At 40.2% G+C, this 20,576-nt stretch overlaps 1 protein-coding gene across 1 annotated transcript in view; it reads left to right on the top strand.

Annotated features, from left to right (window-relative positions):
* MED14 (mediator complex subunit 14) overlaps positions 1–18,301 on the top strand; it is a 37,456-nt gene extending 19,155 nt beyond the window's left edge. Inside the window, exons 13-31 of the mRNA XM_084526558.1 lie at positions 931–1,090; positions 1,468–1,662; positions 2,240–2,374; positions 2,815–2,891; positions 4,353–4,513; positions 4,789–4,935; positions 5,025–5,116; positions 6,186–6,338; positions 6,574–6,843; positions 7,665–7,820; positions 8,359–8,470; positions 9,140–9,271; positions 10,457–10,639; positions 11,323–11,558; positions 12,232–12,411; positions 12,598–12,705; positions 13,176–13,301; positions 13,874–14,063; positions 17,699–18,301. Coding sequence (XP_084382684.1) covers positions 931–1,090; positions 1,468–1,662; positions 2,240–2,374; positions 2,815–2,891; positions 4,353–4,513; positions 4,789–4,935; positions 5,025–5,116; positions 6,186–6,338; positions 6,574–6,843; positions 7,665–7,820; positions 8,359–8,470; positions 9,140–9,271; positions 10,457–10,639; positions 11,323–11,558; positions 12,232–12,411; positions 12,598–12,705; positions 13,176–13,301; positions 13,874–14,063; positions 17,699–17,772 — 2,887 coding nt within the window. The 3' untranslated portion in view covers positions 17,773–18,301. The remainder of the gene's footprint in view (positions 1–930; positions 1,091–1,467; positions 1,663–2,239; positions 2,375–2,814; positions 2,892–4,352; positions 4,514–4,788; positions 4,936–5,024; positions 5,117–6,185; positions 6,339–6,573; positions 6,844–7,664; positions 7,821–8,358; positions 8,471–9,139; positions 9,272–10,456; positions 10,640–11,322; positions 11,559–12,231; positions 12,412–12,597; positions 12,706–13,175; positions 13,302–13,873; positions 14,064–17,698) is intronic.
* The last annotated feature ends 2,275 nt before the right edge of the window (positions 18,302–20,576 follow it).

The following is a 20,576-nucleotide window of genomic DNA, read 5'->3' as shown; positions in this document are numbered from 1 at the left end:
AGTGAACCCTCTGTTTGAGGAATTTTGCTTCTAAAAGAAGCATGATGACGCATGAAGCACTGGCACCCTGGAGAAACTAATCAACCTCCCTTTGTTATAGATAATGTACTCCGGATAATGGCTTGGGTAGTGCTGCTGTTTTTGAGGAAGCTAGGCAGTCCTGTGAAATGTCTTTTAGGACAGATACCTCATATGTATCTATGAGAATAAACATGGCTTCTCCTGATGGAGGGACGTTGAACACCCACACCTTTTACTGCTGTGCTCAGTGGAATTTTCACTGAGAAATTAAGCCACGCATTTCTGAGGCCCTTAGAGCCTAGCTGGGCTTTCTAGTCTTGCCACTATGGTCAAAATCCATCGGAGCAGAATAAAGTTCAAATCCAAACATCAGAATAAATTTGGTGTCTTGCTGTGGCTCTTCACTTTCAAACTTACTCAGGTGAATGAGTTTGTTTATAATATAATCTAGAGTGACATTAATCCGTCCTAGGTGACTTTCTTAGCGTATTGTGTACCATCGTACAGGAGCAAAGACCTACTTTTCTATACCAAAAATAATTGAAAATGCTAAATCATAAAATGACAGTAATCTGCATGGTTTACAACTTATCCCTTCTTTTTTTATATTGTAATTTTATATCGTGTTCTGTAAAAAATGATTATATATTCCTTGAGCAAATAATGTCAGGGCTTTTCTTCATAAATTAGCAGCTATCTAAGCTGAAGACCATATATAAAGATAGTAGTAAGAAAATATAAACTCAAGAAATTTTCTGTGTGATTTTCTGTGTTTAGCTTGTTTGGCAATGTTAGGTGTTGTCTTGGAATCTGACTGGGTCTTCATTTGACACTAATGCTTTGAGCAGCAATGTACTAGAATAATTTAAAAACAGTCTTGGGGTACTAATGCCTTTATTTCATTGTAAGGTTCTGGCTTGGACAGCAGCGTTGCAAACAGTCTATAAAGCATCTGCCTACCGTAAGCAGTGAAACTCTTCAGCTAGCTAATTACGCTAGCCATCCAGTGGGAAACCTTTCCAAACACAAATTGTTTATCAAACTCACTCGCCTTCCACAGTACTACATTGTAAGTAACTGAAAAAATGCCTCTTTATCTTTTTTTCTCAGGCAGTTTGTACTGGTAACTCTAACTTTAGGAACAAAGTCATAGTTGTAATCCTTTTGCCTCTAACATTTTTCTACCTACTCTGTCAGTGGGTTTGTTAAGCAGTTAGGTTCATAGAGAGGAGGGACATAAATATTTATTACTCTGTGGCTGTAGCATTGTTTTCTTACTTCCTGAAAGTTTAGTCTGCCTTCTCTTCTTGGATCCCTTTCTGAGCCACGAGTATAAATATCTTAAAAAAAAGAGTATGTTTTCTTTGAAAGGGGGAAGGATAGGAACTGATGTAGACATATTCTTAATTGAGGGTCTTGTTGATTTGTTGTTTTGTTTAAATATAGGTTGTAGAGATGTTTGACGTTTCTGGCAACCCCACAGAACTAGAGTACAAGTACCATTTTCTCTCTGTGAGCTATGCTGAAGGAGATGACAGCCCTGCTACTGCACTTTTATTACAACAGTTCAAACCAAACATTGAAGAGTTGGTACTAGACACAAAAAGTGGGAAACAAATGAAAAGTGGTGTCAAGCGCAAGGTATGTGCTTCAGAAGCCTTCGGGCTAGTACTAGAGTGTGGAAACCAAAGACGTGTTCTGAGCATTAGTACCAGTTTTAGTATTGTTTCAAAGTTTGTGTGGCTGACAACTTACATTGACGCTTGGTTCTCTGGGCTAGCTTCCCTGGGGAGGTGTTGGGAAACTATTTTGCAACGATTATTGTCTTTTAATTGGTGCCAGGCCTTCTCAGCTGGCCTGAAGAGCCAAGGCAGAATGCTGGGCAGAGGTAGCTAGAGTATAAGCAAAGTGCTGGTATCTGTATGATATGCTTAGTGCCATATAGACCACGTAGTCTCTGAAAGACTTGTGGGAGCTGATAAGAGCTACTTCGGGTCAGGTTGACCTGACTTGGTGATGGGTAAATACCATTTTGAGGAAGGAGGTGATTATTAAATTACTTCAATTTCTGTAGCTTTGAAGTGGAACGAATCATTTTAGGAGTTTGTGCTCAGGGCATGGTTCATTTAGAACATGAATGAGTGAGATGGTGCTCTGACATCTTTTAAAAATGTTTACTCCAAACGTGCAAGTACATTTGTCTTTATTTTAATTCCAGTTATCTGGTGATACATGTTCCATAGAACCTAAGAAACCAAAACGGTCGGGAGAAATGTGTGCCTTCAATAAAGTCCTAGCTCATATAGTAGCCATGTGTGATACAAATATGCCGTTTATAGGGCTTCGTATGGAGGTACGTATTCAGAAACACTTTGTTTGCTTCTTTCCCTCCACTGCTCCTGATTCTCTTGTCTAGATGTGACTGTCTGGAGAACTTGTGGACATGTTCACTTCCTAGTTCTTTTGCTAGCTAAGCCTGGGTGGCTGATGTTCTACACAGGGTTGCTCTATTCCTGCTGTAGCTGGTTCTGTAATACCAAGCACTAACTACAAAAGACTTGAGAAGTTTAGGGAAAAGGGAAAATGAGAGGATGAAAGAGATCCTTGTGGGGAGGGCGTGAGAGACTACTTTATACCAGATTCGCACAGCCCGTTTTTTGGCCTTCCAGTGCTTGAGGGTGTGAAACATCTGTCACCCCTAGAGAAAGGAGAAAAGAAAAGAGACAGAAAAAGAAGCTTGAAAAAGCTTCACTTGTTTTTGTATGGGATAACGTTTTTCTTTTTCATTTGTAGTTATCTAATATGGACATTCCTCACCAAGGAGTACAAGTAGAAGGAGATGGCTTCAGCCATGCCATACGTTTATTAAAGTAAGAGGATATGCTCATGTGTCTGTTTTCATTACATTACATATGCTTGAGGAAATAAAAAGGATTGTTTGGAGAGTAACACTAAAAATGTTGAGGGGTGGGGTGGAGGGAGAGTTTGTTCCATTTCATTTCACACAATTATTGTGTGCCTTGCACTCCTGTGTGAAGCAGTGTAGTAGAAAGAGGAAGGCAAGAGTAGATTCAGAGCCAACTATGATTTGTTTCTGTCATTAGCCTAAACTGAGGAGCTCTGAAAACAGCCTCTGATGGTGCTCAGTCCTTCAGATAGGACATTCAGGCAGCGCTAAGGAAGATGCAGTATGGTGGTGACTGAGGAACATGTAATTGTAATTTTAGGTAGGTCAGAGGCCTACTTACTCCGTGTGTTATTTAACAATGACCAGTATCTAATACTGCAGAGGAAAATGCAAGGAATCCTAAAAAAGACAAACTCAAGGCTAAAAAGTTGTGGAGGAAACATCTGAGAGTCCTACAGTAATTTAGCACGGAAAGGGACCTGTGCAGGTCATCTGGTCCAACATTCTGTTCAAAGCAGGGCTGATCAGCCAAATTTTCCATTCTCCAAGGGATTTGTGGGACACATCTCAAATGCTGACCAGAGGGGAGTGGTCACTTGATTTGTCTGGCTAAGCTGATGCTAACACAGCCCAGGATGCAGTGGTCTGCCACTGCTACAAGGGCATCTGCTGACTCCTGTTCAGCATCTCTCTTGGGCCCCCACGCTCTATTTCTGCAGAACTGCTACCCAGCCAGTCACTCTCCACCCTGAGCTGTTGCATGAAGTTATCTGCTCCCAAGTGTAGGACTGAATTTGTGGGTGTTTTTTTTTGAACTTCATGAGGTTTCTTTTACCTCATCCTTGAGCCAGCCGAGGTCCCTCTGAATGGCAGCCCTGTCCACCAGCATACGGAGTGCTTCCTTCGGTTTGGCAAACTGCATCACCTGCGAACTTTATATTCCTTTGCATCATGTAGGCTGTTGAATTTGTTTAATGCTATTGGTCTCTGTGTTAATCCCAAAGAATGAAGAAGAAAAAAATAGACCTCCTAAAGCATAATCTTCTTTTATGCTGCTGCAATATGTGGTGGTATAAAGGCATCAGTCTTAAAAAGGTAGGGCCTGGTGCCTCTGGATAAAAGCTTTATAGTTCCATCTGGAGATCAGGACAATTCATCAGATCCCTTAGTAGTCTGTAATTCACAGGTGCTAAGAGCAGTTTTTATACTTATTCAACTCAGATTGCTTTTATAACACAGTTATTAGAGTCCTTGAAGAGGAATAAGATATCCATCTGTGCAGTCCAGCTGTCTGTCTTGCCATTGGTTTGTTCTTTCTTTCACGTCCAGACTTGAAAGTCTTCCAGGAATTGTAAAAAAGTAGTATTTTGCAGTTTGGGGGCTATACTGTGTACAACTGAGGACCTCTTTTCTTCACGAATAGAATTCCTCCCTGTAAAGGTGTGAATGAGGAAACGCAGAAGGCTCTGGACCGATCTCTTCTTGATTGCACTTTCCGGTTACAAGGTAGAAATAATCGCACGTGGGTGGCTGAGCTGGTGTTTGCAAATTGTCCGCTTAATAGCACTTCATCCAGGGAGCAAGGTAAGAGAGGTCAGGTAAATTTTGTTCCTTTGTGTTTTACTTTGTCTGCTCCAGTATAGTTCCGCTGTTGTGGCGATACGGATAACCGTCTGCTCTTAAGAATTCTCATGAGCCACAGTGCACCTGAATCAGACTTTTTTTGGCTGTTGAGTTGATGAACTTTTTATTATTTAAGTATGCTTCCTGGTTGCTTATCACGGTTTGGTTATAGTCTGTAAACTATTGGTTAGGAACTACTGGTTCAATCAGTATTTGCTGTTCTCCTAACATTGCAGGACCAACCCGTCATGTTTACCTGACGTATGAAAACCAGTTATCTGAACCAGTTGGAGGTCGCAAAGTTGTTGAGATGTTCCTCAATGACTGGAACAGTATCGCTCGGCTCTATGAATGTGTCCTGGAGTTTGCACGATCCTTACCAGGTACAGAAACAATCTCCTTTGATCTGAAAATTGTGTTTGCCAGATTACTACAATTTTTCTCACTCTCTTTTTCCCTCCTCTCTTCAAAGACATACCTAACCACTTAAACGTTTTCTCAGAAGTTCGTATCTACAATTACCGAAAACTTATCCTTTGTTATGGAACTACCAAGGGGAGCTCAGTAAGTATTTCCTAAGTGCACTGAAAATGTATATTTGAAAACAGAATGGGTAGGTGTAGAGTTCTCAGAATTGTGCTACAAAATATTTCCTTGCGTTACATTATTGTGGAGATTTTTGAGAACTTGTATAATGTACTTCACGTAGTGTGAAGGACAGTTAATGTGCTCCTGGCTGGTGAAAGATGGCTTAATAACTTTTTTTTCTAACAAATGCATTGCCACTGCTCCCTGTTATACTGGGATATGTCAATCTTTTGATCTGAACATAGGTTATATGCTTAATGCTGCCTTATTAGAAAGGACTTAGTTTTAAATGTAGTAATGTGCTTTCAAATTATGCAGTCCTTAAGTATTTTGTAGCAGTACTGTTCTCTTGTTCAGAAGTCTAGCTTATTCTGTAGTATTCGAATTTACAGCATATTAATTACTTCGACAACTATGTACTTGCTCATACCCTTGCATTAAATGCAGGGTAGAGGTGTAACTGGTGTCTGTAATGTTTATTACAGACAAAGAATGTATTTTTGTATGCAACTGATGCAAAGTAGTTGATGCACTTGAAATTTGCATCCTAAAAGGGTTTTCTGTTCGTGTTTTAAGCTGAATTTTTAAGAGTTCTTCTATATCCATTTGATTGTGACAGTTAATCTCACTGAATAGCAGTCTGGATGTTGCATGTCGCTTCCTTACGTATCAGCATATGTGTGTGTGATATGGCTGAGAAAATCAGCCTACCTCCAGCAACTCTTAATCCGTATCTGTGGTGTGAATCTCTCGAGTTTATTTTCCTTAATCTCACCTTTGTTGAGATAGTTCATTTTGATTGACTTGGCAGAGTAATTGTCCAGTTTTATGGTTGACAACAACTAACTAAATGCAAACTAACTAAATGCATTAGCTGTGTCAAAGCTAACAGCATTCTTTTCAGAACCTCAGGAACTTGAGGAAGGTGAGTTAGGAATCTGTTGAGGTTTCATGAAAAATGGGGAAAATGACAGCAAATCAGCTTTCTTGTTTCTAACCTCTTAATTCTAGTTTCCAAGATCATTTCATGTTCTTGATGTTGTAGATCAGCATTCAGTGGAACTCCATACTCCAGAAGTTCCACATTTCACTGGGAACTGTTGGCCCAAACTCAGGTTGCAGCAACTGTCACAACACAATTCTGCACCAGCTCCAGGAGATGTTCAATAAAACACCAAATGTGGTGCTGTTGTTACAGGTAATGTTTTAAACATTTCTCTCGAGGAAAGCGCAGGGTAAATAAGAGCTGGGTTCTGATGAAACTCTTGTCTTCAAAATTAGGTGTGTATTATGATTGCTTATGAATTTCATTGGCAGAAGGTGGCTTGGGGAGCATTCTATCTTTCTTGCCCTTATCATTCTCCCCCACCCAGATTTTTGCAGACTTGTACTTAAAGGTAAGCTACCTCATCTCAATATCTGTTCTCTTTCAGGTTCTGTTTGACACTCAGGCTCCGTTAAATGCCATCAACAAACTTCCAACTGTGCCCATGCTGGGTCTGACTCAACGCACCAACACTGCCTATCAGTGTTTCTCAATTTTGCCACAGTCACCCACGCATATCAGGCTGGCTTTTAGGAATATGTACTGCATTGACATCTACTGCCGGAGTCGTGGCGTGGTAGCGATACGTGATGGAGCATACAGTCTTTTTGACAACAGCAAAATAGTTGAAGGGTTTTACCCTGCACCTGGATTAAAGGTGACTATTTCTGTGTTTTCTGGCATGTGTGTAAAAGTGAGCTTGAAGCATGGAGCTGATGTGAAGAGCTTTTGTAGAGAGCTGTAGTCCTTCCAAAATTTTGAATGCAGGAGGAATTTTCTGATTCGTATGTAAATTTATTAATTAGCTTGAATTAAAACATTTCCTTTAAGAAAGCTAACTTCAAATATCAGAGTTTTTTTTTCTTAACCAGGTGATAAAAATAATGTTGAGGCTTTTTTTAGGGAGGATTTTTTATTAAAACTAGGTGAAGCTTTGTGATTAGTTTGCTGATTTTTCTTCAATCACAAATGAACACTAAATTGCTTTGGGTACAAGAGAATGCTATGGAGGGAGGTGATCTGGGCATTTGTAACCAAACAGAGCAATTGTAGGTGTGGTACAAGAGCCCAGTAGGTTTTGGCTACTGGTGACTTGTTCTGGAACCGCTATAGAACTGCCCAAGTACAGGAATGGGAAAAGACCAGTTGTAGACTTTTCCTTGTTTCTAACAAAAAATGTTGGTATCTCAGGTAACTAGAGATGTTTCGTGTTCATGAGCAAGGTTTCTTGTTTGGTGGCGATGAAAGGCCCCTTTATTTTTGAACAGAAAAAAAGGGGATTGGGGATCAAGTTTAAATATCCTCTGAAAAACTATTTATAAATTGCTATATTTTGTAAACTATTCATACTGTGTGTATTAAATGCCCACTAGTAGTTAGTTCTACTACTGCTAACAACCTTAGGAAATACTGTGGTCATTTTATATAATAAAATGTGAACAGAGAAACTGTTTGATAACAAGACTGATTTATCCACAGACGTTCCTCAACATGTTTGTTGACAGCAATCAGGATGCACGAAGACGATCTGTAAATGAAGACGATAACCCACCTTCTCCTATCGGGGGTGACATGATGGATTCTTTGATATCACAGCTTCAACCCCAGCAACCACCACAGCAACCACAACAACAGGTAGCCTGCAGACAAAATAAGTGTTTGTCTTCCACAACTGTGGGTTTTTAAGAACTTAACTTCCAAAAGTTGATTAAAAAAAAAAAAAAAATAGGGACACTACAAAAGTGTTGTGCAGTGGAATTGCCCTTAGGGCAAAACATTATTTTGTCATTTCTTGTTCCAGTGTAAAAAGCCCACAGCAGGTGAACAGCAGCTGTGGAGGGCCACGTGAGACTTGCTACTTCAGAAGCAAAGGACAGAGGGAGGGAAATCAACTGTTTAAGATAAAAGATATGGGGAGGGGACAGAGCGGAGAGTTAGGAGGAATCTCCTTATAATGTGGCAGATAAAAAAGAATGAGGTACAGGTGTGTTATGTCTCAGAAGAACTATACAAAGACTCTGGGAAAAAATAGTGAACTATGAGCAAGGTGGTGTAGTGAGGCGAATAAATCATAGGTGGGGACCAAACTCTCATTTAGTATTCTCTTGCAGATACTTACTTTTTGAGTTCAAAATGATCAAAGGCTTTTGTTGTCTTGTGTTGACACTTTCAGCCATTTGCAAAACAGGCAGGAGCATCAGGAGCATATCCTCTTACTTCTCCACCCACCTCCTATCACAACACAGTGACACCTTCTCCATCTATGATGCACACACAGTCACCAGGTAAGACGGCTGAGAGTGTGTGCTCATTGTGTACTGGCAACACACATGCTGCTTTTTGTGTGTGTGCGTGGCTTTCTGTCACTTGAGCTGTGTTTCAGCTCCAGGTTAGCCAAGGTAATGCACCTTGTGATGTGGAAAAACAGTGAAGTCCTGCCAGGCAAGCTTTGAAAGTACATTTTGGAGCTTTTTTTTTTTTTTTTTTTTAAAAAAAAAAAAAAAAAAAAAAGGCCCTTGGCAAAGGTGTCATCTTCAGCTGCATAAATCTTTTGGGACCATTTAATTCTTAAGGCTTACAGCTTGCTCAGTCAAAACCTGTTTGTTTTAAATACCTGTTTCTTCATAAAAAGTTTTTACCACCAAAGCTTAGCTTTCTGTTCCCAGCTGTTATAGTACAACAGCTGAAAGTGTTTAAGCTTGGGGAAGGGCTGGGCAAAGGGGAAATGCCATTCTTCAAGCCAAATATCTTGAAAAGCTTCTTTTGTGTGGTGAATCAGTTTGGAAAATACAATTCTCATGCATGTGCAAAATACAGCCTTTGAGTGCAAGCACAAATCCTAGTGAATCTCGTTTGCTGTCTCCCTAAAAAGCAGAGAGCTGTAGCAGTTGATAGAAAAAAATATACCAGAAAAATGGGAAATGTGTGTGTTGTGATGTTGTATCTTTGATTAGGAAACTTGCATGCTGCGAGCTCACCTAGTGGAGCTTTGAGAGCACCATCACCAGCATCCTTTGGTCCAACACCTTCCCCTTCCTCCCTTGGAATCACAATGGGACAAACAGCTAACTTTGCCAGCCCCCACGGTGAGTTCCTTACTGGCATGTCTGGATATAGAGATGGGGGAGCATGTTTGCTGCTTGAAATTAAGTGTTCCTGGGCATACTTAAATTAATTTGGGGAAAAAAATAGAGTTTTGTATTTGTCTTAAGCAGCTGCTTTTATACATGTGGGTGTAACTGTTAACGGTAGTCAAAAGTAACTGCGTGGCATGTTGACGTCTTCACTAACATTTTAAAAATTGTCTATCAGTCGCTGTTTCCTGGTTACTAATGTGGGGAAATTCCATGTGGACTTGTAGCTGAACCATGGCTGCAGCTTCTAATGAGCGCTCTCTTGTTAGAATAGTTGCTTTATTTTCACTAAGATTACTCAAAATAAAACTGGAACAGATTAGAAATTCAAATCCTTGCAACTTGAAAACATTATCAAAGTCTTGCTGATTTGACATACATACGTGGAAGCAACATCTCTGTCTTTTCATGTATTAAGTTTTTTGAAAGCTGCCAAAACAAATGTTTGTTGTAATCACAGTGCATTGGAAACCATTCCACGGATCACGATCAATGAAAGTTCAGGTAGTAATTTTAGCACACCATTATAATTACTGAGAGAACCTGAGAGAGCTATATAGTAGATTGTTTAAGAAGCTTGATCTAATCAGTGGTTATAATGGAGTACCAAACCAAAAGTAGTGTTGCAAAGATTACTACAAGACACACCATAGATTAAGAACAGTCTCTGAGGCTTTTAACTACTAAGGAACAGTAGAAGCCTAAGTCTAGATGCAAGAGCTTTTTAGTTCTGTTTCAGTTATGTTAAACATGCTGATTTGCCTTAATGTTCAGTTTTATTTTACCTTTTGAAAAATAAAACCAGAAACCCTTTTTGAATTTGTATCTTGATTTATTTATTTTTCTCCCCATTACATTTTATCCATACGGTTGTAATATGTAAAAGAATCTAAGACATTTTCACACTCAGTAGATTTTGATCAGCATTTTAGAAGGGTTCAAGGCCAGGTTGGAGGGGGCTTTGAGCAACCTGGTGTAGCAGGAGGTGTTCCCTGGCCATGGCAGGGGGGTTGGAATTAGATGATCTTTAAGGTCCCTTCCAACCGAAACCCTTCTATGTTTCTGTGATTTTTTTAGACTTCTAGGTTAGAAAACCTTGAATCTTTTTTAAAGATGATGGTCTTGTAACATCTGTAGGTACCATAGACCCAAGCTCACCATACACCATGATGTCACCCAGTCAGCGTGCAGGGAACTGGCCAGGATCTCCCCAGGTCTCTGGTCCATCACCAGCAGCACGGATGCCTGGAATGTCACCAGCCAACCCTTCCCTTCATTCACCTGTCCCAGATGCCTCTCATTCCCCACGAGCTGGAACAAGTAGGTTACGTTACTGCTGTTAAAAACTGCAAAACACTCACGTTTAATATTTCTAATTTGATCGTTTTTGATAGGTTTGTCTCAGCCTAACAGTCCTTACAGTCTTTGTGTAGTAAAATACCTAAGGAGTTGAAGCCTTTTTTCCAGCCTAGACTTTTTTCCAAGTCTTTTATAACAAATTGGAAGATGAGTTGAAACATACAGCATAAACTTCAACAGGACTGATGCTTCTTCTTGAACTGCGAAGATTAGTCTTAAACTGTGAAAGCTCCATTACTGAGAGAAAAATCTTTGGAATGAAAACTATGATAACCGTATTTACCTATGCAGATAGTAACTTTTCAGATTATAGAGCTGTAATGCTGCTCTTGCAAGACTTATCTAGCCATCTTTAGGTTTCATTCAGTTTGTTGTACAAAGCTGGTATCTGGTGGTATGTTGAGAAAAAAAGGGGAGAAAGGAGTAGGATTAAATTTAACTGAGACTGCATTGGTGGAGGGTCAAAGCTCCAATTCTTTGACTTTGCTCTGCCTATCATTAGTCAGCCAACTTCTTAAATAAGAAAGATTAAGTTTTGGCCAGGGTGCCTGCTGCTTGTCTAGTTAAAGCTAACAGAGTGAATACATGTCTTAGGTTTCACCTTAAATCCCTCCTTACTACAAGTACTTCTTCCTTACCAATAGGTTCCCAAGCAATGCCAACGAGCATGCCTCCACCTCGTAAACTACCTCAGCGCTCTTGGGCTGCATCCATACCTACAATCCTCACCCACAGTGCCTTGAATATTCTGCTGTTGCCCTCTCCTACTCCTGGGCTCGTGCCAGGACTAGCTGGCAGCTATCTTTGTTCCCCTCTTGAGCGATTCCTTGGATCGGTTATTATGAGGAGACATCTTCAGAGGATCATACAACAGGAAACGGTATGGTTTAGGTTGTTCTAATATTGATTTGCAAGTCTGACTTCGTAACTGTTCTTTTTAATGCTTCTGTACTCTGTGTCTTTCAAATCAGACACAAACTGCTTCAAATATAACAAGGATTTGCTATTGAACTTATTATGCTATACTTCTGAAACTTGCCATCTCAAGCATCTAAATATAGAGAAAACATTTAGTTCTTCTTCTTTTCCACGCAAGAAGTGGAAAACCTATTTGGTCAGGTGAAGTAACTGATACAATAACAGGACTATGACCAAATTTTCTGATTCCCTGGCTTCTGTGAGTTCAGCACATCAATTGTGAGCGAACCAGAACAGCCACAGGGTTACTGTGGATGCCTCTGCCTGGCAAGAATGCCTGAGAAATTAGTTATCAATTGACAATAACTGATCTAGTCATGAATGATGCTTTAGAGTGAGACAGACAATGCGTGCTTCTTTGCTTCATTGGCGTTCATTTGGTAGTAGGGAAAGAAGCCAAATCTAAGGTTCATTCTCAAGGCATGTTTACCTGTCATTTTTGTACAGGTCACAGAAATGTCACATTTCTTTTTGGAAGCACCACAGATTGACCACTAGAATCTTCAGAGTGAATGTGTGTGTTCTCAGGCAATTTCATGAACGACTCACTGAACGTAATTTTTCTTTTTGTACAGCTACAGTTACTAAACTCCAACGAACCAGGTGTAATTATGTTTAAGACAGAGGCACTGAAGTGCAGGGTTGCTCTCAATCCCAAAACCAACCAGACCTTGCAACTAAAAGTAACACCTGAAAATACAGGACAGTGGAAATCGGAGGAGTTACAAGTTTTGGAAAAGTTCTTTGAAACAAGAGTACGTACTCCAATCAATAACATTTATATTTCTGTGTGTTGGTGTTTTGAGTAGTTCTGCTGAGTTGCACTGCGATACGTCCTTAAGGGCTGGAAAAAAAAATTTAACAGTTGTTCATACTGTTTACCATATTAAATGGTGCAGCTGTTATCTAAATAGGCAGTACTAATTGGTGTCTTTCTTTAGGTTGCAGGACCACCTTTTAAAGCAAACACCCTAATAGCCTTCACAAAATTACTAGGGGCTCCAACGCATATCCTCAGGGACTGCGTTCACATCATGAAACTTGAGCTGGTAAGTTAACTTCTACATAGTTCACTCAACTTCAGTTACTGTATTTAAAAAAAAAAAAAAAAAAAAAAGGAAAGGAAAAAAAGGTGCCACATCTTTATCTCCAAACACATAAATTACTTTCTATATATGTCACTAAGTGTTAATGAAGAAGTTCTCATTTTACTATTAGCTCTCCTGGAAATTCCCCAAATTCTCCCTTTAAACTGATGATTTTGAAAAACTTCAGGCATGTGACCGAGCTATAGGCACATGTGTAGCCTGGCTGGAGTCTTTCTCACTGTATTCTTGTTTGCCATATGCTCAGTTCTTTGAGTTGCTCTGACTTGTGCTAAACCTGGCAACATCTGTAGAGGAAGGTTTTACTTTCTAACTCTTCCCTGACACTGACTGACACTGACATGAGACTTTTGATGAATGACACTGACGTGAGACTTTTGCTGTTCTTTCTCTGTGATGCTCTCTCTGAACAGTTCCCTGATCAGGCAAGTCAGCTGAAATGGAACGTGCAGTTCTGTTTAACAATTCCTCCTAGTGCACCGCCAATTGCGCCTCCAGGAACACCTGCAGTTGTGCTGAAATCCAAAATGTTGTTTTTTGTAAGTAGAGCTACCTGTTTTAAAATTTTGTGGGCTGCATGTCTTTGAAGTCACCGCTGGTGAGGGGCAAAACATACACGTGCTGTCTCTGGCAATCATAGTAGCTAAGACTGCTCTAATGTCTGGAAGCCTAGATCTGCGTGCATCTCTTCACGTTTGTGCTTTCAAAGAGATGCTGACAATATATCCTAAAGCTCAGTTCCCCCTGAGTTGCAGGTATCTTTGTATGCTCAACTTTTGGTTGTTTTGTTCTTTGAGGCGCTTACTGCCTTGGTGGAGTGATGTACACGAGCTGTGCTGAGAAAGGACAGCATGAAGGAGATGGGTAGAGCAAATGTGTAGGCGTCAGCTCCAAGGCAGCACTCAGTGTAGGGTGGTCTTGAGAATGAAATAGTTTACTCCTCAGCAACAATGTCTCTATTACAGGATTGATGTGTGAAAACTGAAGGGGTGGAACTGAACTTAATCTGTAGGTCTAGAGTGTTTAACCATATGGGAAGTTGTGTTGAAATGCATTGTTCAATTTAACACAATTCTTGTTTGTTTTTTTTGTTTGTTTTTTTCCCCCACAGCTCCAGCTAACACAGAAAACGACAGTCCCCCAGGAAGCTGTTAGTATTATTGTCCCAATTATTTATGATATGGCTTCGGGTACAACTCAACAGGCTGACATTCCCAGGCAACAGAACTCTTCTGTTGCTGCTCCAATGATGGTTAGCAATATTCTAAAGAGGTTTGCTGAACTGAATTCACCACGACCAGGTACTGTACATGTCCAGTAGATATATTCTCTCCACCCAGACATCTGTGACAAATCTCCAGTGTAAAACTAAATCTCTCTTAAGTCTGAATTCTTCTTGGGTTCCTATTATGCTACTTTAGCGATTACAAACTCCTGATATGACAGGCAATACGTAACTTAATAGCAAGTACTGGCAGTGCAGCAGAGTTTTATGCCAGAAGGTTACACTGGTGATTCAGGCTGAATAGCACTGTCAGAGTATTACTCCCAAGTAATAGGATGCACCTCCTGTTGGCCCGACTCTTGCTGCACAGTAGGAGCTAAGGTTTTTACAAATGGGCCCAGAATGAATCACGATAAATATGCTATGGTCAAGTGTCAGTTTTCATGGTTAACTATAAAGTTATTAAGCTTAACAGTAGAATATAAAGGGATGTTAAAATAGTTATCAAAACTTGTCCATGTGCTGTGAATGATTTAAAAGTAACTGGTGTGATTGTGTGCTCCTTTTGTCAGTGTGTACGCTAGCAGAGGAGCATACAGTCCCCTCCACCAAACGTGCTGTGAAGTGTTTGAGCTAAATAGATTGTTCTGAATGTTCATTGGCCTGTAGGTAGTGCGCTGTGAGCAGCATCGTACTTTGCTTTCCCTCTCGTTTGTCACGCTTTTCAGTTTTTTTTTCAATATCTGACAAAGCTGAACGGCAGTAGCAGGTTCTTTGGGCAGTATGTTGTCTGTAAGCAGTGGTTTGGGGACCTAATACCCACGTGGTTCAAAAGGCCAAAATCTTTCAGTTCTGCTGTAGTTGCACACTGAAGATGGAAGTTTTTTGCCATTAACCCAGTGAATAGCTTGAAATTGTGAATCCAGAGGTTGAATTCTCCTTCTGTATAATTATTCTTCTCGTTATGTGGTAATTTTAACAATGCCTGACGGTTTATTTTGATTGCTAGAACATGGGTAATGTTTATCTTACATTGGTATGGATATGTATACATTTTTGGAGAACTGTGATGAGATTTAAATTAAGGTTTTCTGTTTAACATGTAGTAATAGCGTAGGTAAATAAGAGAGAATAGCTTTGAGTTCCCTGTAAGAGTTCTGTGTAGGATAGAACTGTTGGTTGAATAGCACTTTTATTTCAAAACACTTTGACTAAACTTCGAGTGTTTCTTTTGGAAGGTGCTTCCCCATTGAGTCCCCCTAATGGGGAAGGGTAGCTGCTTGTTGTGCTGTGTATTATTGCACTAAATTGTGTTTTAAGGTAAACCCTCCACAAAATGCTACAGCATAGGGAGCAATTGGCAAAGCTGATCTTGAGTATCCTAGGTGAGATGTCTTCTGGTGATCATTAGGTAGATTAGGATAGACAACCTTTGTTTGTCATACGAGTCTGGAAGTAACGCAGGACTGCAGTACAGGGAGCAGAGAACAGACAGGGAAAAAAATGCATATGAAAAGAGCTTTTATATTTCTGGCCTCAAGAAGGACCTTACTCCCGGGCAAAGAAGAATCCCAGCTGAGCAGAGGATGTTTCGAGTAGGCTTTCCTCTAATTTCTGAAAGAAAAGATGAGTCTGTTGATTTCTCCCACCCAAAGTAGGATCTTTCCTGAGGACACTGAACGTGCAATTCCCTGTGTTCTTATTGCCAAAATTTGCATTATTTTATCTGACAAAAGAGAAAAGATGCCTTCTTTTCTCTGGCGTTGACGGTGATGGGAGAGCCAGCAGATTATAGCAGATAGCTGGGAGGCTTCTTTAACAATAGCAGTACATGGGAGACCCAAAACACATATCCTCTCTCTTATGATGCTTTTGTGCTGTGCTCAGGATTTTCCTACCTGTGTTAGCTCTTCTGCTGCATTAATTGCAATCTGCATGGTTAAGTGAATTTTTAATTCTTTCAGTCAGAAAGGAGCAGGGCTTCCCACCATGCACGTATGGTATTATTGGCACTTTCATTGTAACCCGTAATCAGTGTTGCCTCATTTTGGCTGTATCTTTTTTACCTTTCTCTCTTTGTGAGGAAGTATTTTGTATTCAGCTTAATTTTCCTCTTAATAAAATGGTAGTAACTGAAAAGTGAGTTCTTTTGGAAGAGTTTTATTTTCAGATCTGTGGACAAGCACGTGATGCTGTGTTTAACAGTAAAGCGCTGGCTCGGTGCGAGTACGCTGCCTTTCCGAGATCGCTTTACCAATGACTCCATGGGGGAGAAAAACGTTTGATTTTGGGGAAATAGTTTTATGTGAACTGAGATGGAATCGATGCCCTGGAATAACAGGGTTAACCCTGAGCTCTAAGCCTACAACCTGCGTTATGTAGTGGACTGATGTCTGGTAAGGAAAGTCCCTGCTGATGCAGGAGGTGACCTGTAGAGAGGAGCTCAAGGGACTCGTGTGATATTTCTTAAAACGCTTCATCACTAAGCATTGCCTAATGTCTGGTTTTCAGTGATACTAGCCCTGATTTGTAGCTTTGATATGATAATGACTTGCCCCAAATAGTCCTGGGAGTCACTAGTTTGGCAGTTAGGATTAATACAACCCCGCGTGCTCTGCTCTCATCTCTTTGCTCACACAGCTGCTTCTTCAGCAACAAAATGCAGTCTCTTCTGCTTGATGCTTCTTAAAATATGCAGGAACAATTCAGCCCGTGGTGGCAGGGTACAATAGGGGCTATTCATTGTATGCTGTTATTGGGAATAGTAGATGAAAGTTACTTCTGTCTAATAATGCTTGACCTCTTGCTGGTCTATGTAAACCCTCTTGATTCTGTTGGTTTCCATTTTTAAAGCTATTTCAGAATGTGTGTGTCTTTTTTAAAAAAAATGCCAGTATTTGAAACTCGTGACAGCTATGGCTGTTTTTTTTTCTGTTTTCAACAGTTTCAAGCAAAGTTTACTTGCTCTGCATTTTGTTTTGCGGTTTCAAAGCCAAAGCTAGAACCAGAGCAATTCAGTTGGGTGGGAAAATAAAATAAGACAATTAATTTAAAAAAAAAAAAGTGATTTTTGCCCAGTCTTGGAATTAAAAGTGTTTCCAAAAGTAAGCTTAGGGCAAAAGAACATTTTCCAGCTGTGTCATACTTGGGTCTTCTGAAATGTTTAGTTTCTGTTCTTAATCAATGCAAATGGAATTTGAAAAAGGGTTGGTTGGTTTGTTTTTTTCTTGATAAAATGTAGCACTCTTGATTTATAACATACATACAAATACAGTTTGCAGGGCCATATATGTGATAAATTCTGTCATAGACTCGTGACACTCAAAGCTATTAAAAGCTCAGAGCTGCTGTCAGTGGCTTCTTGCAGTTTCGTGACCAACAGGAGGAAGCTGAACTTTCTTCAGCTGGACTCATTTCAAATCCAGCCTTCCCTGGAGGTCACTGGAATCTGCAAGTTGCAACCACCAGTTACTGTGAACCTCTTGTATCGTCACTGTGTTAGCTAAACTTGTAAATGATTGGGACCTCCTCCCTGTATGGGGCTACGACAGCAGTAGTGCCACACTGCGAAGTGTGCCAGCAGGCAGAGGGCACGTCCCAGCGTGGAGGGGGCGCGAGTAGCGCGCTGCCTCGCCTGCTTGTTAGAATTAAGCCCTGCCTGTTGCTCTGCTGTTGCGTGTGATGCTAACATGTCTTTTTTCCCTGTTCCAGGTGAATGCACAATATTTGCAGCCGTTCGGGATTTGATGGTTAATCTTACGCTGCCCCCTGGTGGGCGTCCATAGACACTTTTAAAAGAAGGCTGAAAATGAGACAAAACAGCAAAAAAAAAATAATCTCTCTGAAATTAAGCCTTCAATTAAAAGAGGACGTTCTAATTTTACTTTTTTTTAAGAGCTAACTAATAAACTGGCAAACTTTCAGGGATGCACTTTCATCAAATAAGTATCACCACGACTTTTGTATAGTGCTGTTGTATAGTGTGTTTTAATGGGAGACACTTCAGACTAGGTAATAGATTGAAGTATCAGCTTGCTGGTAATAGATTTAATATTCTGTTTTATACTATACAGAGTATGAAAATGCCAAACTTGTTTGTTTTTTTGTTTTTCTTATGTTTTGGTGTAATAGTCTTTTTTTAAGGCAGGTCTGTCATTTTTGAATACTGTAAAACTGTGACAAACTTTATATTGAAGCTGTATTTTAATATGACTGCTTTGAATCCTTAAACAATTTATTTGGGCTTGTTGTAAACATGTCCCCAAAAAGCAATATTTAATAAACTGGATTAAAAAAAAATATTCTTAAACTGGATGTTGTATAATCTTAAATGTTATTCCTTTTCTGCTGAAGTTACTGGCCAGGTCTCTTGTACTCACCTACATGGCTATCTCTATATGTGAACCTTAGAAACAATCTCACGTTTACCCTTTGAATTGTTTGTGGGTAACTTTGTGAGTGGTGACAGAAGGCTGCAGTTGTAATCAGAGAAAATTTCTGTCCTTCAGAATTAGTCTGTCATCTGATCATTTGTTTTCATGGATTAGTATTCTCAAATACTAAGCAGAAGGATGTTTCAAACTAATTTTAATAATCCTTTTGTGAATGTATTCTAGCCTACCTTGCTGGATTCGAGGCTCCTATTGCCCTGACAACCGTCACAAGGCTTCTTTCTTTATTCTTGAATGAGTCTGTCAAGGCCCTTACATTATTTACAATCATTTCATTGGTTTCTGATTTAGACTGCAGCCTTGAACCTGTGGTTTTGAGTGTTGGTACTCTATCAGTAAGTACTATTCTAGCTTGGTTGTGTCTAACAGGTGATTACAGTTTGTTTCTGAAACACAAAGCTTATCCACTGGGGTGAAAACCCTGGCAATCTTTAAATGTTGCTTCTGCTAATCAATAGGGAAAGATTTTGTAGTTCCGTCTTTCTCAGCTAAACCAATGACATCAGACTGAGAGGTGATAGAACAATGTCTGAAAAAGACTGGATATTTTGCTGGAGATTTGGGCTGGGTTTGAGGTCTGAGCATTCCCAGGCCAAAAGGAAGCTTTCTGCTATGCAGAGAAATATCTGATGTTGTTCGTGCTCGTGGGCAGCTGAGTGTACTGGAGGATGAAGGCCCCACTGAACTTCAGCACTTGAAAATGAATGTGGAGGAGTCTCCACAGGGTGGAGAGAAAGCAATACACGTAAACTAGTGACAGGTGGGTATGAGGTGACATTCCCAACCTGAGACTTGGGAGATTAATGAGTTTTCGTGGCTCTTTGTGTGTGTGTGTATCTGTATATACACCACTTCTGTTACCATACACCACATCTGAAGCCTTTATCCTAAATAATTTCTGAAAGAAAAAGACTACTAGAAAAAGGAAGCATTTCCCACAGGCCAGCAACAACTCTGTTCCTTTCTGAGAAGTAACCTTGGCTGTTTACATGTGTAGTTTTAATTTTCATTTTCCATGTGTTCAGTTTTCTGGTAGCCAACCAAACGCTCAGATAAGGAGCTGAATCAAGGTGAGATTTGTTTGAATTAAGTTTTAAATCACTTGTTGTCCTTGTGTGTTTGAGCGTCCTGTGGTTTGCCTCTGAAATTGCAAATGTTTTAACTGAGTTTTCAAAGACTGCAGGAAACAAGTTCTGATAATGAGTATTTGAGCCAAAACAAAGCTTCATAAAGCCAGAAGCTGTTCTTCTGTCAAGAGCTTTAGTTTGTCTCTAAGCATGTGTTTCATCTATTAGTCAAAAGTTACTCCAGGTAGCGGGCATTTTAAAGCAAAATCTACGTGGAAAAATCACTAGTACAATAGACTACTGGGAGAATAATTTGGACCATTTGGGTTAGATGTACGATTAAACTGTCAACAGTGTCATTTCAGAAGTTGTGGTATGCCAGCTATTATTTTAGCTCAAGTGGTTATTGTTCTCGTTGCCCAAATTTTCCTGGTACTCACAGAATTTCAAATGTTTTTAAGGTAGGAATGCATTTCAAGAAATTAATGTGGAATTGAAATGTGTTAAGCACATAATATCTAGGCTGTAGTTTCAAAGCTGTGACTTGTATAACCCTGTCATAATGTGAGAGATGTGTACTTAGGTTAAATCTCATTGACTTAAAATATGTGGGCCTTTTCCTAAGACATCCTGAGAGCAGCTGGTGGTTCATAGGCTGGATACGCAGTCTCATAAGCAGTGTGCTCGTATTTGAGGAAGTGTTTTTAAGGCCTCCAGCTTGTCTCCACGAATGTCACGACCTGATGAGGAAGCGGTGCTGCGCTGCCTGCCTGTGTACTCCCAGCCTCGCACGTTCCTCCAGAGCAGTAATCAGCGTCTTTGGGAAATGACCCCATGTAATAGATTTTAAAGGAAACGTCTGGCTGCTGCTGGGAGAGATAAGAGATGCTGAGCGAGGAAGGATTGTGCTGGGGGCTGTGCGGAGCAGCACAGCTGCACACAGCTGCCTTAGCTCAAGACACTTGTCCCTGTGCACAGAAACGGGATTTGCAAAGGGGCTTCTGGGGGTGGCAATTCCCTTTGATTTCTGCAGATGTCAATTCATCTTCTGTTCGTCTGAGACTTGAAAGC

This window comes from Aythya ferina (assembly GCF_964211825.1).
Source record: "Aythya ferina genome assembly, chromosome: 1".
In the NCBI taxonomy this organism is placed as follows: Eukaryota; Metazoa; Chordata; class Aves; order Anseriformes; family Anatidae; genus Aythya; species Aythya ferina.
The sequence above is the reverse complement of the archived record's forward strand: the minus strand, read 5'-3'. Positions and strand labels throughout refer to the sequence as shown.